Source organism: Dermacentor silvarum, chromosome 10 (genome assembly GCF_013339745.2).
Source record: "Dermacentor silvarum isolate Dsil-2018 chromosome 10, BIME_Dsil_1.4, whole genome shotgun sequence".
Lineage (NCBI taxonomy): Eukaryota > Metazoa > Arthropoda > Arachnida > Ixodida > Ixodidae > Dermacentor > Dermacentor silvarum.
Genome location: NC_051163.1, coordinates 15,630,594 through 15,652,415, shown reverse-complemented (window position 1 = coordinate 15,652,415; position 21,822 = coordinate 15,630,594). Strand labels below are relative to the sequence as shown.

General features: G+C 47.3%; 1 protein-coding gene across 7 annotated transcripts in view; it reads right to left on the bottom strand.

Annotated features, from left to right (window-relative positions):
- Positions 1-21,822, bottom strand: part of LOC119465806 (adenosylhomocysteinase-like 1) — a 286,195-nt gene that overhangs the window by 79,280 nt on the left and 185,093 nt on the right. The window contains exon 1 of one of the 7 annotated variants that reach the window (XM_037726276.2): positions 17,847-18,015. The exons of the other annotated variants lie outside the window; for them this stretch is intronic. Within the exon in view, the coding sequence (XP_037582204.1) occupies positions 17,847-17,915 (69 nt within the window). The 5' untranslated portion in view covers positions 17,916-18,015. Of the gene's footprint in view, positions 1-17,846; positions 18,016-21,822 lie in introns of those variants that run through there. 7 annotated transcript variants of the gene reach the window in all.

The window sequence follows — 21,822 nt, the reverse complement described above, 5'->3', positions numbered from 1 at the left end:
TACTCCAACTTCGAAGAGGAGGAGGTTTTGGAGCGGTTTCACCGGTCACCATTCATTCTCGACAGACGTAGATGAGAAATTAATCCCTGCTCTATACATCGCACATGTCAGGAAAACGCTACGATTTGCAAACGGGCGCACAGTACGTTCGCGGGATTAATATACATACTTATATATAGTTGGCTCCTGTATCGTGTCCTGTAGCAATTTGCTCGTAGTCCTAAGAGTATTCCTGCATGTGGCGTCACGTATGCAATCTTGCAGTCACGCGCGCGCGCGCGAGCGCGCGCGTGTGGTGTGTGTGTGTGTGTGTGTGTGTGTGTGTGTGTGTGTGTGTGTGTGTGTGTGTGTGTGTGTGTGTGTGTGCGTGTGGTGTGCGTGTGCGTGTGCTGGCGTGCGTGGCGTGCGTGTGTGCGTGCGTGGTGCGTGTGCGTGCGGCGTGCGTGCGTGTGCATGAGCGTGTTGAGAGAGAGATTGCTATCGCTACCAATCGATCATCTAGATCACAGAACAAGCAAAACGGCATGGAAACTATACGGCCATATATGGCTGCAGCTCCAGAGAACACGATACCACGGAGCATCAAGACTGCGCAACGTGTCAGCAACCTTATATCCCGCTAAGGATTACGAACGCGCGTCTTCCAGTATCACATGTTCTCCGATATCACGGTCACGGAAGGTAGCAATGTAAGCAGCCTCCGTCCAAGAACCGAGAGGAACCCGCATTCCCCGATGCCCGCGACGTGATCGGATATGACAAAAGCGCGCGCGCCGTTCAGGTTACCGAGAATGACGGATAACCACGAAAGCTATATACACGGAATTGATAGCGTGTACGGAGAATGACGCTTCGGGAGAAACCAGACGTAACGCATTTCTTCGGGTATTTCTAAGGAGGCGTCGTAGGATCGTCGGCCCACCCATACTATTATATAGGCAGGCTCTGCGCGATGACCGGTCAACCATTCGGGCACAAAATGTGTGCCATACATATGATCGACAGCGAAAGCGGATGTACACATCGCGGCAACGTATAATAATTTTCAGTTGTTATAGAGCGAGTGTCCCGGAAACGCGGCGGTTATCGATACCCTGCCCAGTAAGACTTTCGCTTCATCTGCGAAGTCTTTGTGCAATGGTTTCCTTTGTGTAATTTTGCAATACGTTCTGACTGACTGAATAAACTTTATTAAAACCAGAAAGGGATGGCGGCTGGCCCTAGGCCTCCCACGTGGGGACGTCGAGGTGTTGCCTCTTCGCCGCCTCGCAGGATTGCTGTGTCGCCCAGAGTTGGTCGTCGACGAGAGCGTCGTGGGGTTAGTGTCGGGGTATTGTTGTGTACAGTCCCAAAGCATGTGTGGAAGTGTGGCTGGCTGTGTCTTGCAGATATGGCACATGGGATTGGGGTAAATGTCCGGGTAGATCTTGTTGTAAAGGTGTAACGAGGGGTAAGTGTTGGTTTGTAGCAGGCGGAAAGTTGTAGCCTGCGCTCGGGATAGCTTGCTGTGCGATACGTTCTGGGTGGATTTTTTTTTTTTCATGAAGTTTCCTCCACACTGCTGATTTTAGTAGGCCTTATTGGTAAGAATACTGTTACCGCGTGTCATAATAGGCACGCGGTGATACGTTTGGCGTCGCCATACGCCGGAAAAACGCGTCGAAAACGCTCCATGTGGTTGGCCGTACTTGGGAGCGTACTTTCGCGGGAGTTCAGCATGCGAGGTGTATAGCCAGGTAAACATCTTTAGCCCCCATTAAAGAATGTTGCTCTGTATATTTCCGTTACGCCGTCACCCTTCTCCTCCCTTATTTATTTCTTGGTTTTGTGACGCTCAACCAGTATTCGATAAACAAAAAATTCGTTTCTACTGGCACTATATACATCGCATTTTTATTCTTATTTATTAAAAAAATTTTTTTCATACTGGCTTTGTATATTTATATAGGATTTGTCACCGTTCCGTGTGCACTCACGGTAACAAACTCGTTTACCCATACACAAACTATGCGCCCAAGTGCATCTCGTTTTTGTCATGCCAATCCAATCACTTAACTAAATCAGCAAGGACGCACTGCAACGCATACCAAGAGAAATATGCGGCGCACGCGCCCAAGAAAGGCTGTTCGACAGAAGGGGGGCGTGCCCATAGTGATACGCATCGAAGCAGAAGACACACGGTAATCACTCCAAGAATGCGCGGTCGGAAAGCCGAAACCACCGGCCTCATATTAGGAATGCCGAAAACGAATAAGAGGAGAGGGAAAAATAGAAGAAAGAACAGAAAGAAACAAGCAAGAGGACGCCTTCAAAAGCGATACATTATGTCTCGGAATACAAGAGTATTCGAAGTATGCGATCCTTTATTGCAAACGCCTAGTTGCCTGCTGATCTCAAGACCATCTCCCTGTGTCTATCTCTCCCCCTCTCCCTCACCGACACACACACACACACACACACACACACACACACACACACACACACACACACACACACACACACACACACACACACACACACACACACACACACACACAGCGTTTTATCCTCTCCTCGCCCCTATATAGCATTAAAAAAGCAGATTAGATTTTTATAATAAGGAAATTATTAAAACATTGCAGCAACTCAGCAGCTTGTGCAACACGATAATCAAAACTAAGATACGGTAAATTAAACTAAAGCTTCGAACTGCGGGTATACTTACGTTCTTTGACGCACCCACACTTTGTGGGCGTATTGTGCACATTTACCAAAAATTATTGCAACGGTGGCACCGCGCCGCTGACTCGGCTACACAGGTAGGTCGCTGCTTAATAAGGGAGAAGGCCGCATTTCACGTCAAGCGCCTGACGACATGGCTAAAGCGCAGGCGGCATGCGCACTCCCTTGCGTCCTCTCACGCATAAAACTCACGCTTGCAAGGAGCTATACAATAGCCACAGCATCGCAGCCTGTCAACATGGCGTTGTGCTCTCCTTTATTATTGCCTAGGGTAATATTTTCGTAACTAATATTACACGCAACTGTTATATGCCTCATATACCGCCACTCAACTACGCCCCATTACGTACAGATCGACGTCACAAGCTTGACATCATGCAGTGTGATACTAGATTCGGTTATCAGTGTTTCCTTCCCAGGACATCACAAGAGTATAGATTCCCATCCCCAAGCAACGCCTCCCAGATATAGCAGGCCTGTGCACTCTGCTTTATGACGTCATGCTAATTGGACCGAAATTTCCATTGCCGAGCCCGGCGTGACGAAAGCGATGACGTCAAAATCACCGCGGCTTACTCGGGAGCATCCCCGTTAGATTCTGTGGCAGTCGGATAAGGTAGCATGACGTCATGGATCGAAGTGCACCGGCCTTGTGCTGCCTCAACACGGCTGCTACAATCAAAGACAGCGCGCAGCTCCGCACAGACGAGGCTAATAAACCCGACGTGAAACTTAATTTTTGCTACCTTTTTTGTTGCAGTTTTTGCTGTCGTACACCCCGCCCTGCTCTACAGATACTCGCGGTCTTGAGAGATTGGATGAATATTTATTAGCACTTGAATGTGGCACGCAATTATTATAAGCTTCTAATTGCCAGACAGCTCGTCAATATACGGCGAGTACGCAGCTCGCTTGCTAAAAACACATACTTTTCCCCAGAATACGCGTTTTACTTAACCTCTAGTGGTATAGATAAGGCTTATGCGTCATGAGCAAACAGAACCCCTCTGCTTTGCTGTCATGCCTTCGCGCACGATACAACAACGTCGTTACTGTCTTTTCCGTTTTGTACTGCGTGTAACTTACTTCCCTGACTCGACTTCCCCGAACAACGCGCTAAAAAACAAGTACCAAGAACAGCACTCTCGTTACAGGCGAAAAAGCCAGTTCGAAACGCGAGAGGCCGGGCTCCGTTGTTGTGTCGGACGCATATGTTCAACGCATTCAAAAAAGCTGACGCCTCAAACTAAGCCATTACTGTTTCGGCGTTTCGCTGCCGGCGTTGCTCGTTTACGTATGAGTCAGTTAAGAAAGGCGTGTTTGCCTTCTCTTCGGCGAAGCAAATTTGCGCGTCAGCGCGACGTATGAACCCCGAAAACGCAATAAATCTCTGTCAGCAACTCCCTCGCAAAGCCTTACGATATAGCGCCTCTTGCTTCTTCCTGCTTATTCTCACAACTTTAGGAAAAGCGAGACGCAAGTTTGTTATCATCTTAGTCGGGAAAAAACGCACCCGGCGAAGGACAAACTCGAAGAAAATCAGGAAGAACTGCTTTGCTTCCAATCTCTGCCGGAGAAGACGCCATGCGTGCAGAAATTCATTTTCTCCTGTTCTCTTTCCGGGGAAAATGAAAAAAAAAAAAAAAAAAACTACCGTAAAAACTCGCATATAATTCGAGCACGAACATCTATTGCGGGGCGCAATTTCGGGACGGCGAAACGGGAGAACGGAAAGAAAGAACTTTCCGCGCATGACGAGACAAAAAATACTTTTCTTAAAACGTTTGCATGAACCACTGAAAAATTTGATATACCTGAATGAACATGAGACGCAAATTTTAGGTGCTTAAATCTGGACAACGATAAAAAGCGGAACAACTGGCATAATACGCGAGATTTTACGCTATAGAGCCAGAAACAACATCCCGGAAACCCACAGGCATCGTGGCAAGGCATACCATCAGCATTCCTGGAACGGCATGCACCCAGGCGAGGAATACGGGAAGGCTGGTTGTAACGCCGGAAAGATAATCAATGCAAACACGTCCGAGAGCGGGGCAACAGCTTGTGCGGCACCGTGGCTATGGCCACTGGTCCCAGCGGCTGTGTAGTTCGTCACGCTAATACTGTGCATCGCAGCGGGAACTACACCGTGTGTCCTAGCGAACGTTAGCCATGCAAGCTGCTGAACGAAACAAAAGATAAAAAAGAGCACGGTGCAAGCTACAATCTTAAAACTTTCGGCGTTCGACCGCCAGAGGTCCCACGACCACTGAACGTCGTATATATATATAGTCGAACCCCGATACATCGAACCTAAAGGGGATCAGAAGAAAGTTATATGTATGGTAACTCGATATTTAAAATAAAGCTTTTATACAAAAATGTTCAAGGTGATTTTGCAGCTGTTCCATATGCGCAATAATACGTTATATGTTGGTTCGATATATCCGGGTTCGACCAATAGAGGTTTTAGAATCGGAGCTTGCACCGTCTCACGACCGAACATCGTAGGTTTTAAAATTGGAGCTTGCACCGCGTTTTTTTTTTTTTTTTTTTTTTTTTTTTTTTTTTTTTTACTTGGCTAACGTTAGCTGGGACAACCTACAGAGCTGCTGGCGTAAATCGACATTGCAGAGGAACCGCAAAGCTTATGTCACGTGACAGTGGCTGATAAAGCTGCCAACGTTCTAATTAAAATATGCAGCCAGACATATCTAAAGATGTATGCCTTTGTCGCATCATCTGAACTATTCGACTAAATTACCATTATCGCAGGTTTCTATAGAGTGCAATCCACGATATTAAACTTATTAGGCTGATTTTCCATGGAGCTCTAACGCACAGTAAGTTGACAAAACACAGCCGCGGTATAGGAATTATTCGTGCCCTTGATAAAAAAAGAACTGGTAGACGTTCTTTCGACTATAGCAGGGCCAAGTCTCGTAAAGGCTGATTCACACTATAGGCCGACAGGACACCGATTTTGGTCTGCCGACTGTTGGCGACAGCATTTTACGGGCCGGAAAACGCTGTGGCCAAGGGTTTAACGGAAGGAAAATGCTGTCGCCAACAGTCGGCAGACGAAAATCGGTGTCCTGTCGACCTAGTGTGAATCAGCCTTAAAGGGTAAGCTGTCTATGATGCGAGACTGTTTCGAAGTCCAACTGTCTAGAACACAATCGGTAGGAATACCGGCATACACCTTGTTCGTGTTCAATTAATTCTAGAGCACCTCAGTCGATAGCGTTTTCTTGCACTATCACTTCTTCCTCACACTCGCGGGGCGTTTCGAGCGCCGCAGCGCAACGCTGCAGCATCCACTCCTCTATACAGCGAATTACGTTACTTCGAAAGGGACGACAGCATTCACAGTACCGCACACATTTACTGAGGCGCAGCGAGCACACGTGCCTGCTCCAATTTCGTCCGCCTTTCATCACAGATGATTCCCCTCTCTTTCCTTACATGGCGTGGCGCGATTGTCGTAGCTTGCGCGTGTCGCGCCATGCACCGGCATTTCCATCGCGTCCTCCTGCAGAGAGAGGCCGCGAAGCAGAACATGGCCACACACTCGCGAAGTGTGCGTTCTGCTCTTCCCCGTTTGCTTGTGCAGTGGAGAGAAGAAGGGACGCGAAACAGGCTCCACAACAAGCGTGAAGAATATGGAAATAGTGGGTGCGCTACAAGAAGAACGCGAAGGGGGGGGGGGGGGCATGAGTACACGCGGTTCAGTGGGGCCTCGCTAATCGATAAACAAGCGAGCAGCGGGAGCAGCGTACCGTACACAGCAAAGCGACGACCTCCGAGCTGAGGCTGTGCCTCGCTGGCGAATTGTGCTGCGTGTGCAGTGTGCTCAGACTTCGCCCCCCCAACACGACTTGGAGAGCACGTCACTTGGCGATTCAAAGCTTTTGAACGCGACAGCGCTAGGGGTCCCGTGTCGCAAACAATCCGGTGTCGGCGGCGACCGTCGTTTGACGAAAAATCATTTCGAACCACAACCACTCAAGGCCCTCCACGTGGCGCAGAGGCGATACTGAGCTAATTGAATTTCTCAAAGTAATATGCGTCAGAAAAATCGTAAAGTACAACTTTACACACAACTTACAGACGTGATAGCGTCGGATTGTAATTTGAATATACGAGAAAACATAATTCTGTTACGCGGAAACTTAAACACAAACCCCTTTTCCAGCGTTTCTACCATTTATAAAGCGGCGCGGCCCACTCTGTTCCTTGCAACAACACCATCCAGATGGCGCTCGCCTCCACGAATCCACGGCGCGCGAAGGCGAAAGTGGAGAAAAAAAAATAAAAGAAAGAGGCGACGGCGGAAATTCACTTGGAGTGCCCATATAATCAGATCTCAGGATCATATAAACAGATATTACAAAAGAACCTTATTGACTGCGGTACTAATTATTTTTTAAAGGTCGTATTTTCACTGCTGGCAATTAATTGCCCAGAAATATTTCATTCCATCTTGTCTTTCATCGCTTTTTTTTTCGTTAGTTTTTTTTTTCCTTTGTCGACTCGAGATCGCTTAAAACGTTACTCTACGCCTCTGCCGGAAAGCTTATCCTCTGTCAGTGGGGTGCTAGACACAAAGAATGTGCATTCATTAGGGTAAAAACTAAAAGCAGATAAAAAAAGGACAAAACTGTCGGCGAAAAGACAAAGACGTGCCACCTCGAATCGTTTGTTCTCTCCGCTCCAGCGAGTAATTCGACAGCAGCAGAGTGCCCGAGTTCCATTATGCACGTCTCGCGCAATTAGAAAAGGATCAACGTTTCTTTTTCTTTCGGAAGACTAAATGGCGAAAACGGACGTGCGTAGAGAGAACAGTTTCTTCGAAAGGCGTGAGAGAACACGTCCTGCTACTTTTAGTTCCTCAAAATCATCTAGCAGGGCTCCTGACAATGCCTGCAAACAACCAAGTAACGGTTGTCAATGTCAATTCGTCTTCGCCTTGCTATATACTATATACACCGAATAAAGTGTGAAGCTATACTGATAGAGAGAACGGTTGCTCAAGTCCTGCGAAGCGTGAACCCAAGCAGTGATGACTGAAAAGGGGCCACTCACAAACTGCAGTTCTGTAGACGTTCAGTTAAATCATTACTATGCGCGATTCGAATAGTATATACAGCACTGGCGTAGAACGCTGAATCATAGCATTACTCGAACTGAGCCAGCATGTACACCCGGCCACAAAATATCACGGACCATGAAATATGAGAAAAAGGTGAATATCTCGGCAGTCGTTCAGCGCAGCTTGGTATTTGTATTTCGGGCCTCCACTAGAATATGCTAACATTGTCGTATACAGTTTTACTGGCTAGTGCCACAGGCTGCTCGGGAATTGAACGTTTTCTGAGATCCCGTAGTCCGTAAACTTTTCTGGCCAGGATGTACGCAACTCCCTCCCGTTCACTAACCCCGAAAGTCAAGCTTCCTTCGAAAAAAAAAAAAAAAACGCACAGGGATTATATATGCATCATCGACTGCACACCAGGGCGCGCTTATTAAGCGGAGAGCACCGGCTTTTGTGACATCGGAAGACGCACTTTTACGCGCCAGTAATCCCGAACCTCATTACCTCGTTCAGAGATAGCAGCGCCAAGCAAATGCGAAACAACGACTAAATATACGCAACTAATACGCGCACGTATAAGCACGTGCGCGTCATATACGCGTCATCCCCCGACAAGCTTCTCTCGGCGAAACGTCGCCCATTATGCGCCGCCCCTTATCTCGCTTCCTACGAGCGTCGCTCCAAGCGAAGCTCGAAAAACCTGGAATGGCACGGAAAGGAAGATTATTCGAAGAAACCAGGAAAAAAAAAAAAAAAAAAACGCAGCTTAGTGAACGCGAATGTAATGTTTCTTTAAGCCGGGTAATGTACAGGCTGTGCTTGTGACGCTGGCTAAGCAGAAAACAGGACAGCCCATACACAAGCAAAATATGGTACGTTATTTTTATTTATTTACTAATTTAGATATTTTCATTTTTTTTGTTTTAATTTTATTTTTCTGCCCAGGAGGAACAGCTATAAAAAGAGAAGTCATCAGTGTACAGGTTGCAGATAAAAAATGCTCCGAGCTTCTTCAAGCCTCGCTCGCAAGCATCAAAGTCCAACGGACCCGTACGAATGTGCATAGCGCAGTATGCAAATCATGCGTATTAAATATTAATGGAATAAACCAGTGAGACAGAGGCAAATGCGGTCACGCTAGATCTTTGTGTATCCGCGCGTGTGCATAGCTCAGCAGAGAGCGACATTGATGAGGTCGTTGCTAACGGCAACCGGCGAACTGACTCCGCGTTGGTCACACATCATGAATTCAATAACAATGTCGGCTCAGACACGAATATTAAGCGACAGGTCACGAACGTAGGGAGCAAAATTTCAGAACAAAAATTTTTAAAAAATTCCGCAGACGAAATAGAGCCACTTCGTGGAGAGAAAGTCAAGGCCAGGCAACAATGCCATGCGGCCGAGACGAAGATAGAGTTCAAGTCGGATAGCGCCGTCAGCGCCGCGCGTAATCACCTGTCTGTGTATCTATTGCCCCCGAGACTCGAGCGTCCAACAGGCGCGCGCGAATCTCGGATGCCATTGTGTATCAGTCATGACCGGAAGCCTAGCGGTATCCTCGAAAAGGAAAGCTTGCAATCATTGCATTCTACCCGCACTAACCACGTGGGGCAGAAAGCTTGAAGATTAACGTAGAAGCTCGAGAAGAAGTTAAGGACCGCGCAACGATGCGATGGAACGATCGAGAAATGTGGGGCGTAAGTTTAAGAAACGGGAAGACTGCGGTGTTGATTAGAGATCAAACGGGGTCAGCGAATATTCTAGTTGATATTAGGAGGGGAAAACACGGAGCTGGTCAGACCATGTTGTGCGTAGGGCAGATAAACACTCGGTGAATTTAGAGTTACAGAGTGGGTACCAAAGGAAGGGAAGAATAATCGGGGAACGCAGATAACAAGGTGATGGGATGAAATTAGGGAGTGCACAGGCATAAGATGCACTGAGGCAGCTGGCGCAAGACAGGGGAGATTTAAGATAGATGGAGAAGGCTTTCATCCCGTAAGTGTACAGAAAAGATGATGACGATGATGATGATGATGATGATGATGATGATGATGATGATGATACAAACGAGAGATTTTACTAAAGCAGGTTCACCCGCTCCGTTAATGCAACAATCCACACTGAGATATAACAGCCCGCACTAACAGCAACGACGGCGGGAAGCAGTACAAGCCGGCTGCAGCCCGCGAGAGTCAAGTACTGCACGCAAATAAAAGATCCCGGTTTTTTCGACGCAGAAAAGAAAGGCCGCGAACGTGCCCTGAAAGTCTCGCGCTCTGCACGCAGAAACGTTTCAAACGCGCCGAACAGGAACCAGGCCAGAAAGCAAGCGAAGAGGTCACAACAAAAGATCGCACTTATACCTGTACAACCTGAACACGCTCTGTGAGCAGACAGGCTCTGTGCAGCTGTGAGCGAGCGAAGCTTATCAGTTTCTCCTGAATGCTCCGCTGACTTGCCCTTTTCAGAGCGGCTCGGACCAGCGTTTCCCGTACGGATTAAAAGCGTTCAGTGCGAAGCAAGCTATACAAGAGAGCGCCAGCCGGTGAGAAGATCGAGCACGCAGTATTTTGTTTGCCCCACATCCTCCAACAATGAGCTTCACATGCCGCTATGATCGTGACGAAAACTTAGTACACTGTAAAATAATTTGCACCCTCATTTACTTTTAAGGCTGTAATTTATTTTACACTGTATAGTACAATTTTCTACCCAATAAGGGTAGGACCCCTATTCACGAAGCTCTTCGTTCCTAAGTAATGTTGGCATTGGCCTGCCTAGCTCGCAAAACGATATTTCCGACATGCAAATTTGACACAAAACAAAACCACACACGAATCCACGAAATCGTCGCTACTGCCAAGTCCGAAAGTTCATGGGAGAGTTAGCAGTGTCACGAGGGAGAAACAATCTGCGCGCGTGCGCAGGAGAGATATGCCTGTCTTGAATACAAGCTTACCGGGCGTGCAGTGGAGGCGCAGCAGGCAGGATAAGCCGGCGGGCTAAAAAACTGACGGCAAAGAAAGATGGAGAGAAGGAGCCTGCGTAGACCTTTGCACGCTCGGCAGATTCCATGAACACGCAGCGATCCACCACACCTATTTCTTTCTTTCTCTCCTTCTTTCGTTCGTTCGTTCGTTCTTTCCTTCGTGGGTGCGTGCGTGTGCAAGTTCCCAGCCTTTGATCATCGACACCTATTACACAAATAGGCAAGGCTACGGAGCAAGCAAGAACGAACGAACGTCGCGAAACTCGCTATGGACCAGTCGAAACATCTTACGCATGAAAGGCAATAGCGCAAGGGAGACGATGACGGTGCGAATTTTAAGAACGCCTACTCAGCGTGCGTTTCTTGAAGATTCGCAGAAAAAAAAAAAATGCTCGCGTACTTACATTTAGGCGCACGCTAAAAATCACGCAAGGGGTCAAAAATAAACCGGAGCCCTCCTTTACGGCGTCCCTCGTGACCCACTAGTTAAAAAGCCCAACAATTTAATTCATAAAATTTTTCGAAAATCAGCTCATTAGTATCAGCTCAATCAGCTCAATCAGTATTACATGAGCTGCTCAAGCCCAATTTAACCTCAACTATTGTGTCCGCTGCTCCCACTTGTTATCTGATTTCGCACTGACTGCCTCTTGCCTCTCTCTCTTGACTCCCCATGCTCTATGTGTTTCGTGCAATGAGCCCCCCTGAACTTACAGGTCTCGTCGCATTTCTGCGAATACCGGTAATTAAGCACCGCTGTCAGAACTAGGCCGGTTGATGACAGTGATGGGACGCTCGTGAACGGCTCACGATGGCGTATGCGTAACACGAATGATGAATAAAACACTATAGCCGCCTATCACGAACGATAATAAATACCACACGCGGTATAGCGGACAGCAAGAGCGATTAAGTCAAGGTCGACCATGACGCGTCTCGCAAATTACACTTCATCAACACGTGCGCCATTCGCACGCCATATAGTATGTATATAGTAGGCAAAGCGTGAGGTTCGAAGGAAGTAAGCAATCAAGACGACACGCTAGATCGCGTGCCGTCCTGTGACGTCGTTGCGTAGCTGAAACATCCCCAAAATAGCCCTTACACTTGTTTTTTTCCTGCCCCTCTCCCCCCCCCCCCCCTTTTTTTTTTTTTTTTTTTTTTTTTTTTCTCGTACCGCTGCCTCTTCCATCGGCGTTAAATCGCAGCACCTGCACGTCGCGGCCGTGTGCCGGCCTGTCGGCACTGCGACACAGTTGCTTGCCGGGAGATACCAGCTGGGCTCAGTCGTTATACTTTCAACGGTTGAGTCTCAGCAAGAGGGATCCCTATAGTACCTAGTAATAAGCCCGCCCACGAGCGCTTGCAGCTATGCCCACTTGTGAATCACGAGATTAGACTCTCGTCTGTAATATTCGTACTCTGTGTGTGATGTGGTGGGCCTTCCTCTCCATTTTATTGCTTCCTTTGTCTCCTTCTTCTGCTCTTTTACTTTTTCTCTCCTCTTCAAGCGGGTGGGCATGGTGTTCCTTTTTAGGAGACAATTGCTAGCCGGTTTTCTTTATCGCTTTGTGGTGTTTTATCTGTTTACATTAATAATAATAATAATAATAATAATAATAATAATAATAATAATAATAATAATAATAATAATAATAATAATAATAATAATAATAATAATAATAATAAGAAGAAGAAGAAGAAGAAGAAGAAGAAGAAGAAGAAGAAGAAGAAGAAGAAGAAGAAGAAGAAGAAGAAGAAGAAGAAGAAGAAGAAGAAGAAGAAGAAGAAGAAGAAGAAGAAGGACCGAAATAAACTTATTTCACTCACTCACTCACTCACTCACTCACTCACTCACTCACTCACTCACTCACTCACTCACTCACTCACTCACTCACTGGACAGTTTTCCCCACATTACGAGAGAAAAAAATAGTTGCTTAGTATGCCAAAAATAAATGCCCCATGGTGAAGGTTACTGCAGCGTTAATATTGTCTGACGTCACCTATAGATTAATTGATGCGTTAGAAATTACGCTATAGAACGAATTCGTTGCGATCGCAAAAGAGTGCATCACTCTAAACCATCGTTCCGAGGCTAATCAGAAAACACGATAGAACAGCAAAGAACGATAGAAGTCAAAATGAGATTTTTTCAAGCAAACCATGCCAAATTGCTGAAAAATCCACATGTTTCCCAAGATTACCACAGTCCTTGAACGGCAGCAACGTGCAATTTTGCGCTAGTAATCCTGCCACAAAGTTCTGTGCGTTTAACCATGTGCAGTTGACGTCAAAGGTCTGCGAACTGCGGGACGGGAGCAAAAAATTGAATCGTTTTTTTTTTTCCGCAGCCTGGGTACGTACTCTGGTATAAGCTAGCATTTCCAGCCTGTACTAGTGTGTGTAAACATAAAGCGTTCTACGGTCCTATAGACTGAGCCCCAGTCACAAACATCCTGGAAATTGAACGTTTCCTCAGTTCCCGAAAACTGACGCCTGTTAAGACGTCCCTATTCTTCGTCTCTTTATCTCTACTTTGGCACGAACCGATAAAAATCTGGCGTCCCCTATACTGCGTATACCGGCTGATAACACCCAGGGCTTTCAGTCAACAAGCGACGTCTCCGAGCGCGTCGAACAGTAAACAAACGGCTACATCTCTGAGGCTTACACAATGCGTAAGCTGAAGCTGTACACAGTGACCACTTTCGTATGATGGAATGCGCTCCAATCCAGGCGATATCGCGCGGAAATCGATAAATCGCCTCGGCTTCGCTATTACTATATACGCATCCACCTACGTTTTCTTTTTGCTTCTCCCGGGCCTCTAGTGCTATGAGGGATAGCCGCCGTTAATCGATATCGCTAGGAGAACGTAAAAGCTACGCCGAGACTCCGCTATCCCAATTTCACCGTCACTACCCCCAACGCCACGTCCTCACTTGCCGCGTAGGGTAGGTTGCCAAGAACCGGATATTTCCTTTCCGCTTAGCGCGCCAGGCGCCCATCTCTTGGTCTATGTCCTGGCACCGAAACCGCTTCTTTTTCGATAAAAGACGAAAGTGCAACCTTCTCCGTGTATCGTTTGCGTAACGCCGACCGGAAGCGCACACAAGACCTCGGTAGCCGTCGCGAAGAACTGGCCGTCCCAGTCAATCTCGCTTAGAGATCCTCGAGGTCGCTCCTTCCCCAAGACACCAAACAGAGAAACACACATACGTACGCACATCACCGCTGGGAAGAGCGCCCTTTTGTTGCGCGCGCAAAAGCAAACCTAAAGCAATCTATAGTTCGAAGACGAATCAAGCGATAGCGCGGGGCATCGGATCTTGCCGGATCGGATTGGATTGGATCAGTCCATGCATAGCGCGGTGTGAAGGCACGTCGGGGTCGATCCCTTTATGCGCACGCCACAGAACGACGCGGCAGGTTGCTGAACGCGTCAATGTTATGCGCGTGCCCGGCCCCGCCTTTGTCTCCGGCGTCCTCTTCGCAGCGCTGTCGAGACAGCACGGATGTGTCACCGTGATATGCGTCGGTGTTTGTGCCACGCTGAACACGAAAACAAAGCCCAGCCCGAGTCTCGTGGGACTGCGGAGGACAAAGGCGAAAAAACAAACAAAACGAATGCGACAGAGAAACACGCGAAAGGATAGAAGAGAGACGACGGGATAGGATATCCCGATTCGAAGCTCAGGTATATGAATAAACAAATCAGACAGTACGGGGCATAACGCTGTACGAAGGGATGTGCGAACAAGGTATATCCCAGGAAGGAAACTGACGTGGTTGGACACTGCGCGGCATGTTTGGGCCGTTTCGACGCGAGGAATGTTATACGTATAACCTTGCAAGGTCGTGTCCTTGAATCTTTATGGCATGCAGTCCATCGTTACAGTAAAACCTCGTTATAACAAAACTATAAACAACAAAATAGCCGCCGTTAATAATGGATATAACGAAGTAGGTGAAATTCCCCTTGCAATCCCCATATAGATTCGTAGAGCAGTACATGCAATAATGGTTATAACGAATGAATTGCCCCCCCCCCCCCCCTTAGCTTCGTTATAACGGGGGTGTTACTGTAGACATGAGTTGGCTCTGCGCATGCAAAATTACATAAATATTGGTAACCTTTGGAATATTCATCACCGATGCGCTTTACAGAAAGAAGCCTGGGGCAGAGCCGTTTCCGGATATCAACCTCAGGTAGAGGGCTTTGAATTCGGGATGTTACTTGAAAACTTCGCAGAAAATTCCGTTGAGAAGGTCTTCTGCTTTCTTCTTGTATAGTCGGCTCCTCCGATGACGACAGATGTCAGCTGGGAATACGACGACGTTGTCCATTTTCAGGCCCTGCAGCGCGGCCTTTACAACTCGTTGTCCGGTAGGTTGTTGTTTTGGAAAATTTTCACATTTTGCCTGCTGCCACTCGCGTTCTGTTGCGAACCGTTTCCGATTTGCTCTTCGCTCGCGTGAGCCTGCGAGTAAGACAAGGGTCCCTATATTTACAAATTCCGAAGGCATGCATACTATGAATGGTATGCGATTTCGGGACCTCCGCGCGCGCATTCTACGCGCCTTGGTCATGCGCCAGTGTCTCTCGAAACGACGCGTACAAACACAGCTCGAAATACCACCGAGCACAGCGACCCAGCAGGAGGAGGTGGAGAACAGCCGTCGACAAGAGACCCACCTCTCATGCAAATGCAAAACGGCTTGCAAAGCATCGCGACAGGTCTGCTCGCATGTAAACCCGTTAGAACCGGATGGAATGTTTTTGCTTGGACGCCTCACCAAAAGAAACGGCTTGGTAGTAAACACTATACACATACCTCTAGCATCACCGCTTGAAGACACACGCATCAGTTAATCTGCCTTGAGGAGAGACATCTATAATATTACAGCTTCCTTACTGGGAAGGATTTCAACATTCTGCGATTAGTAAGTGTTATAAATTAACGTCGTTCTTACTCTCTATCCCTCGCTTCTGCACTGAGTAAAAAGCGCACAGTCAAAAACACACCTTCTAGGTGTTCACGTCACATGAAAAGTCGCCGTCTATGAAGGTCCACACTCTAAATAAAAACCACGCTTTTGAATAAAGAAAAGATGGCGCCCCTGCGCAAATAAATGGGATGTCGACCTGCGTCGTAATATAAGGGGGAGGGGGGAAGGGGGGGGGAGAAAAAAAAACTGCGACGTTTTCCGGCGATCTCTTTTTGTGTCACTCAGAATACTGGACGAGAATACACACTCGCGAATGAAGTGAACGTAGCCGAGAACCCCAACTTCTTGCTACCAAAACTTAAAAAAAAAAAGATTAATAAAGAAAGAGGCTCCTAGTAACTATATTTCGCCTGCTCCAACGAGCTTTAGGAGAGAGAGCCTTGGCCAGCTCCGACCTCGAGGATCAAGCAACGGCTGATCGCGAAGGCCCAGGACATGGCCCGAGCTCAAGGCATCCCGGAATGAGGACGCCTCTCAAAACCTACATGAAGATGTTTATTCTATCTCTCTCTCTCTCTCGCCTGCTCCACACGCCTGCTCCACATGCCTTCTCCCCAGATTTAACAACAGTGCACGCTTTTATTGCGGGAGAGTGAATGCACGTACCGGGCCTTAACCGTGCGTTCTGAACGACGAAAGCAGACGAGAACGCCTCGTAAGCGCATTTATTCGGTGCACGGGGCACGGCGCAACACAGACAACGCAAGAGCTGTCGGTCGTAAGTACCGCATTTGTTGCCGTCACTGCTGCTGCTGCTACGTGTTGAAAACCGAACGCTGGCCGCACGAGCACAATCTGTTTTCTTTCTCGCTTTTTTCTTTCCTCGGCGCTCGCGCAGTTGACGTCAGTCAAGCGCTTCGTTTTCTTCATACTTTTTTTTTTCTCGCTCGGGGCGGTCGTAACGGCACAGTTGACGACACACTCGACCTCTCTGCGCAGGCGCGCGTCCGGGAAAAGACGAGCGAGGTACTACACGGCAGTGCTCGCAGCTGCACGCAGTCGTCGCCGAAACTGCGCAGCTGCGCAAGCAACGCGGCGAAGCTGCCTCTCCGGGCCTTCGATACTCGTTTTACTAAGGCAAACTCTCGTCCATCTCTGCGTATACTGTTTGCCCCCCCCCCCTCCCTTCCCCCCTCTTTCCCTTTCCTAAAACGAACCTCGCTCTCCAAGCTCTCAGCTTCGACTCCACCGAGTCTATGTCGTTTATCCCTATTGGAGTCAAAGCAGTGTGTCGAATGGGGAAGTCTAAAAAATAAACGCTGGTGCTTTTCGAAGAGTCTCCGCGTTTAAAAGGTCATTCGGAGGCAGATTTGACGTGCGCATACAGCAGCTTTAGAGCATGCCGGTGCGCAGGTTAACCAGATTTGCTAAACGTTGCCGTGCTCGAAAAGTGAGATAAAGAGTGTGCAGGACACTGACGTCACAGAGGCTGGGGTGTGTTGCCCCGGACGATTTTGTGCCGGTAATATAAAACACGTTTCGCGAGTCAAGTAAGCACCTATAATCCAGCCTAGCAAAGTTACTCTAACCAGAATCACGTTAATTCGTAAGTCGAGCCTTGAGAGACTGAACAAAACCGAACGGTGCAACGCAGTGGTGCGTTTGGCCCGAATAGAGTATAGGAACGGCGAACAATTGTTATGGCGTAATCATTCAGTAAAAAACAAAACAAAAATGGAGTAATAATAATAATTTCACTGCTGAATTTGAGCTGAACGTACGCTCACAGTTAAGTAAGGCACCTGTTTCTCAATCATTACCACGTTCGTTACCGTCCATACTAGTTAAAAATTACAAAATAGAGGGGAGCTAATGTTTTTAGAAAGCGCATAAACGCATCATTATGCTTAATAAAGAAAATCAATCCATAAACTGATAAACACAAACACCAAAAAGACAAGAACGGGCGCTATACTGAAAGTCCTTGTCTGTTCATGCATGTATTTATTATTATTATTACTACTAATACTACTGCTACTTTGTGCTAAGTGTCTCTACTTTGATTGCAGTCTGTTCTCACCACGGCGGAGCAGACGGCCTCCACGGCCTCCAAGTCGCAGATGGAACTGCGCCGGCGCTGATACGGCATGGCAGCGGGTCGCGGACCACGTGGTCAGCAGCGCCGGGAAAAATGCAGCCGGAGTGGGCCCCCCGAACGCCGCGCTTCTCTGCGACTACATCGCGCACCAAGACGCGTGTGCCGTGAGGTCACGTGGCAAGCCTCCAATCTCTCATCATTCGCCCCCGCCCTTTCCTCCTCGCCCACCAAACAGAACGTGCCACGGGCGCCAGTGGTCAGTTTGATTCCTAGGGTGTGTTCCAATTCTGGCCAGCATCGGAGACGGTCTACGTAGACAGCTAAGGAGACAGCCGAGACAGCTTCGAGTCCATGTAATGGAACGCGTTTCCAACCGTCTGGAATACGTATATGGAAGACGCTTCTGCGACGAGACGCCACCTCGAGGCGACGAGAGAAAGTTGAGAAAAGCACACATTATTTCTGTATTTTAAGTCCTTACGCCTGCGAACTTATGAAAAACACGATGTGACTTACATTAAAGGGCGTAGGAAAGCGTGTCTACGTTTTCGTGAGCGCAGACGACCTTCCTGTCGGCTTTCCAAGCGCCCTGCTCAGCCGCCATCTTGTTTGGACAGGAAAGAAGCCTGCATCGTTTCTGACTTCGATGCTGCCTTCGCGAAGCTGTTTACTTTGACGCCTTCGTGAGACTGGAACGAGACTTATCATGGCCGCTGTCCGCTTAGCCATCTACTTTGCCCTCTACGGCGAGTATTGGAACACAGCCTTAGATACGCGTATTATATGATATATTGGCCAGTCGCATTGCTAGGGCCGGATTGACTGTCTCTTCTCTTCTGTCCCCTTTTCACAAAATGCATTTCACGCCACAGACAAGTTCACCTAGGAAATATCAGCACCAACTTGCCCAAGAAGAAGTTCTTTTGGAATATATTACCGAATGATAGTTTTGAAACAGGAAAAAAAATTATCTGGTGCACTAGCCTTTGTCAAAGTCGCTCCAGGTTACTTTGACAACGATTACTCTACTAGTCGTAACGTCAGAATTTTATTGCGCAAAAACAACGCACGTCGTATCTCTTTTCTAAGAAAGATGAACGTATAAAAACGTCTCACACAGGTAAAGGCGGAAGACGAAGCAAACGTCTGTGTTAGCTTTTACTCGCTGCTGACAAGTTGCTATCGTCAATTTCCTTCGAATTTAGCATTCCTGCTGTAAAATCAGCAATGTTCCCTAGTTGTTTTTTTTTTTTCTGATGAGTAAATGGGGTGGTTTAAATATAGAGGACCCGACGATGGGGAAACTATCGCGGCAGGGCGTCCAAAAGAATTCAGAAACAACACAATCGAAGCGAAGTTTCGGTCTTGGGTACGTTAAGCCACTTAATTATGCACGCCATTTCTAAATTTACTTAATAGCATAGTACTTCCCAAATGTTATTGCTGATGAGGTTTCATTAAGAACGGGTGAGGCAACAAGCGCCTGGTTCTCACACCTACAAAAAATCTGATTCCTATGTATTAAGACAATAATAATTGTTCATATTTCATTACGTTGTAGCTGACCAAGCGACCGCCTGACTGACTAAGTCACTAAGACTTTATGACTGAACGACCGACTGACAGAGTTCTTGTCACCTTCCGGCTCATACTTCGACAGGTCAAATAAAACGCAGGACAATGAAATCGTACTTGCCAGAACGCGTTAAAAACCAACTTAATTAAATTTCAACACCGCCACTTACGAAGTTGCCCAGGCAAAGGGCGAACGTGAGTCCACCGGCCTTCCTTTGTAGGACACCGATCGACTCCGTTACCTTGAAGCGCAGCTGCGCATTTCCTCGCGTTTCTCTCTCTCTCTCTCTCTATGCAGCCATAGCTGTGTCTTCAAAGCGGTCAGCTGATCAAATAAGGAAGGACGACGTTTTCCGGCCGTGGTTAGAACGAGAACGAAAAAAAATAATAATAAGTACGCGAGTTCAAATGGATTGCATATTGCACCTCGGCGTTATTTATAATTAGCGATAATATACAGCGTATAAAGGAATCCGCATAAAATGAATTTCATTAATTTATAGTGTCACAGAATTCCAAAAGACCTATCCATATAGGTTTGTAAGATAAGGGGTAGCGTTAAGAGGCAGGAAGACGGCGGTGTCGATCTGAAATGAACGGGTGTAGCTGATATTCTAGCTCATGATAAGGGGAAGGAACTGAATTGGGGAAACCACATAATGCGTAGATCACGTAACCGGCGGTCTATTAGACTAACAGGAAGGGTAACAAGGGAAGGAAAACACAGTCGATGACGGCAGATAATCAGGTGGTGTGGCGAAATTAGGAAATTTGTAGGAATAGGATATATAGAGCGGGCTGATGGAAGATAAGGGTAATAAGAACGACTGCATCGCCTTCGCCATGTTGTGGATACTACATGACAGACGATACGTAGTGGACATAGTGAGCATAATGCTGTTTGTAACGATGACATAAAGCCATTTGCCCTTTTGTGCACAAAAGGACTACTATCTACGGAGTCACGGTCGGAAAGGAGTCTACTTTCTTTGGTCTATTGGTGGTAGAGACTTCCAAAGTGCTCGTTTTCTGAAAGTCTATGCTCACCATTAGCCAACAACAACAACAAAAGTGTACGGCCGGGCAAATATCCGCAGGCTGGCTGTGGCAATCTACAGACTTTAATGAACAACATCCATAAACTTGCCACAAATGGCATAAATAAATATCAGTGCTCGGGCGATGTGCACTCCGAAATCCATTATACCGTCAACATGTTACTCGGCACAGCCTCACAATCCACCCTGGCCGGGGCAGTAAAACGGTCCCCTTAGCTGCGACAAATACCAAACGCTGCCACTAATGGGCACCCTAATGAAGAACGCATGATGCTGGTGGGCTAAAACGAGGAAAAACGACTCTCAGCTGTAAACCTTGTCAAAGAAAAAGAAAAATGTTCGTATAAAAGGAGCGCTACACCTAAGTCTTGTCCGATGATTTTGGTGGCGAAAATTGCACACGGCAGCATGAATGTTGATAGTGAGTTCTTAAGAGCGTGATGCGCACACACACGATAGGGCGCCGGGCACTGCAACACCACTATCGGGTCTATATGGGGAGCGCTACAACGTCGTGTTGAAAACCGGGCACGCTATTCTAGACACCAGAATTCCTTGGTGTTGTCGAATTCCGCCACGTTGGCTTCAGCTGCCTTTTCTTGACTCCAATGGGGCCGACATCTTCTATGAGTGGCTCAAAGACAGAAACATGGGGACATTGGACCTTGTCCAGAAGGGCGCCCTGAGATAAACGGTTAACACGCGGCTGTCAGTTTGCGCACGGACCGCTGCCAGACTTTCCATGACCGCTGGTCACTAACGGTTTCAAGGTAACCAGAAACTACACCCCACAAAAAGGTGCATACATCACGTGTGCACGGGTTACGAGAGGACGACGAAAAGAATTATGCATCTCAGGCAGCATCTGAATGTATTTCGCAGTCTAACAATTGGCACGTTCCAATAGAAATATGTTTGCCTTGTGGTAAAAAGGAACTCTAATTCCTATTTCTTCTAGAGGTCAAACTAACACATCTAGCTATATACGTCATATTTTTGTTTTCTTAATTTTTTCTGGCATTCAATGTCTCATCGGTAAAGCTTTTTAAAGCTTTTTTACGTTTACACTCTACAGAAGTTTACAGCTCGTGAGTATCACGTGTATAATGTCACTCGAGATTGAAACGCTAGGAAACAAACTAGGAGGGGCATTGCCCATTATTTGCATTATGAAGTGTGAGTGACACTGCCGCGATTCATTAAGACATGCTTCTGTAGCTTCAGCGTCCACTTACGCAAGAACCACACGTCGCAACTTCAATTAAGGGTTAGTTAGAGCTGTCGCATACTTGTCTTTTCTTTATTCACGTTTCACTCCAGCGTTG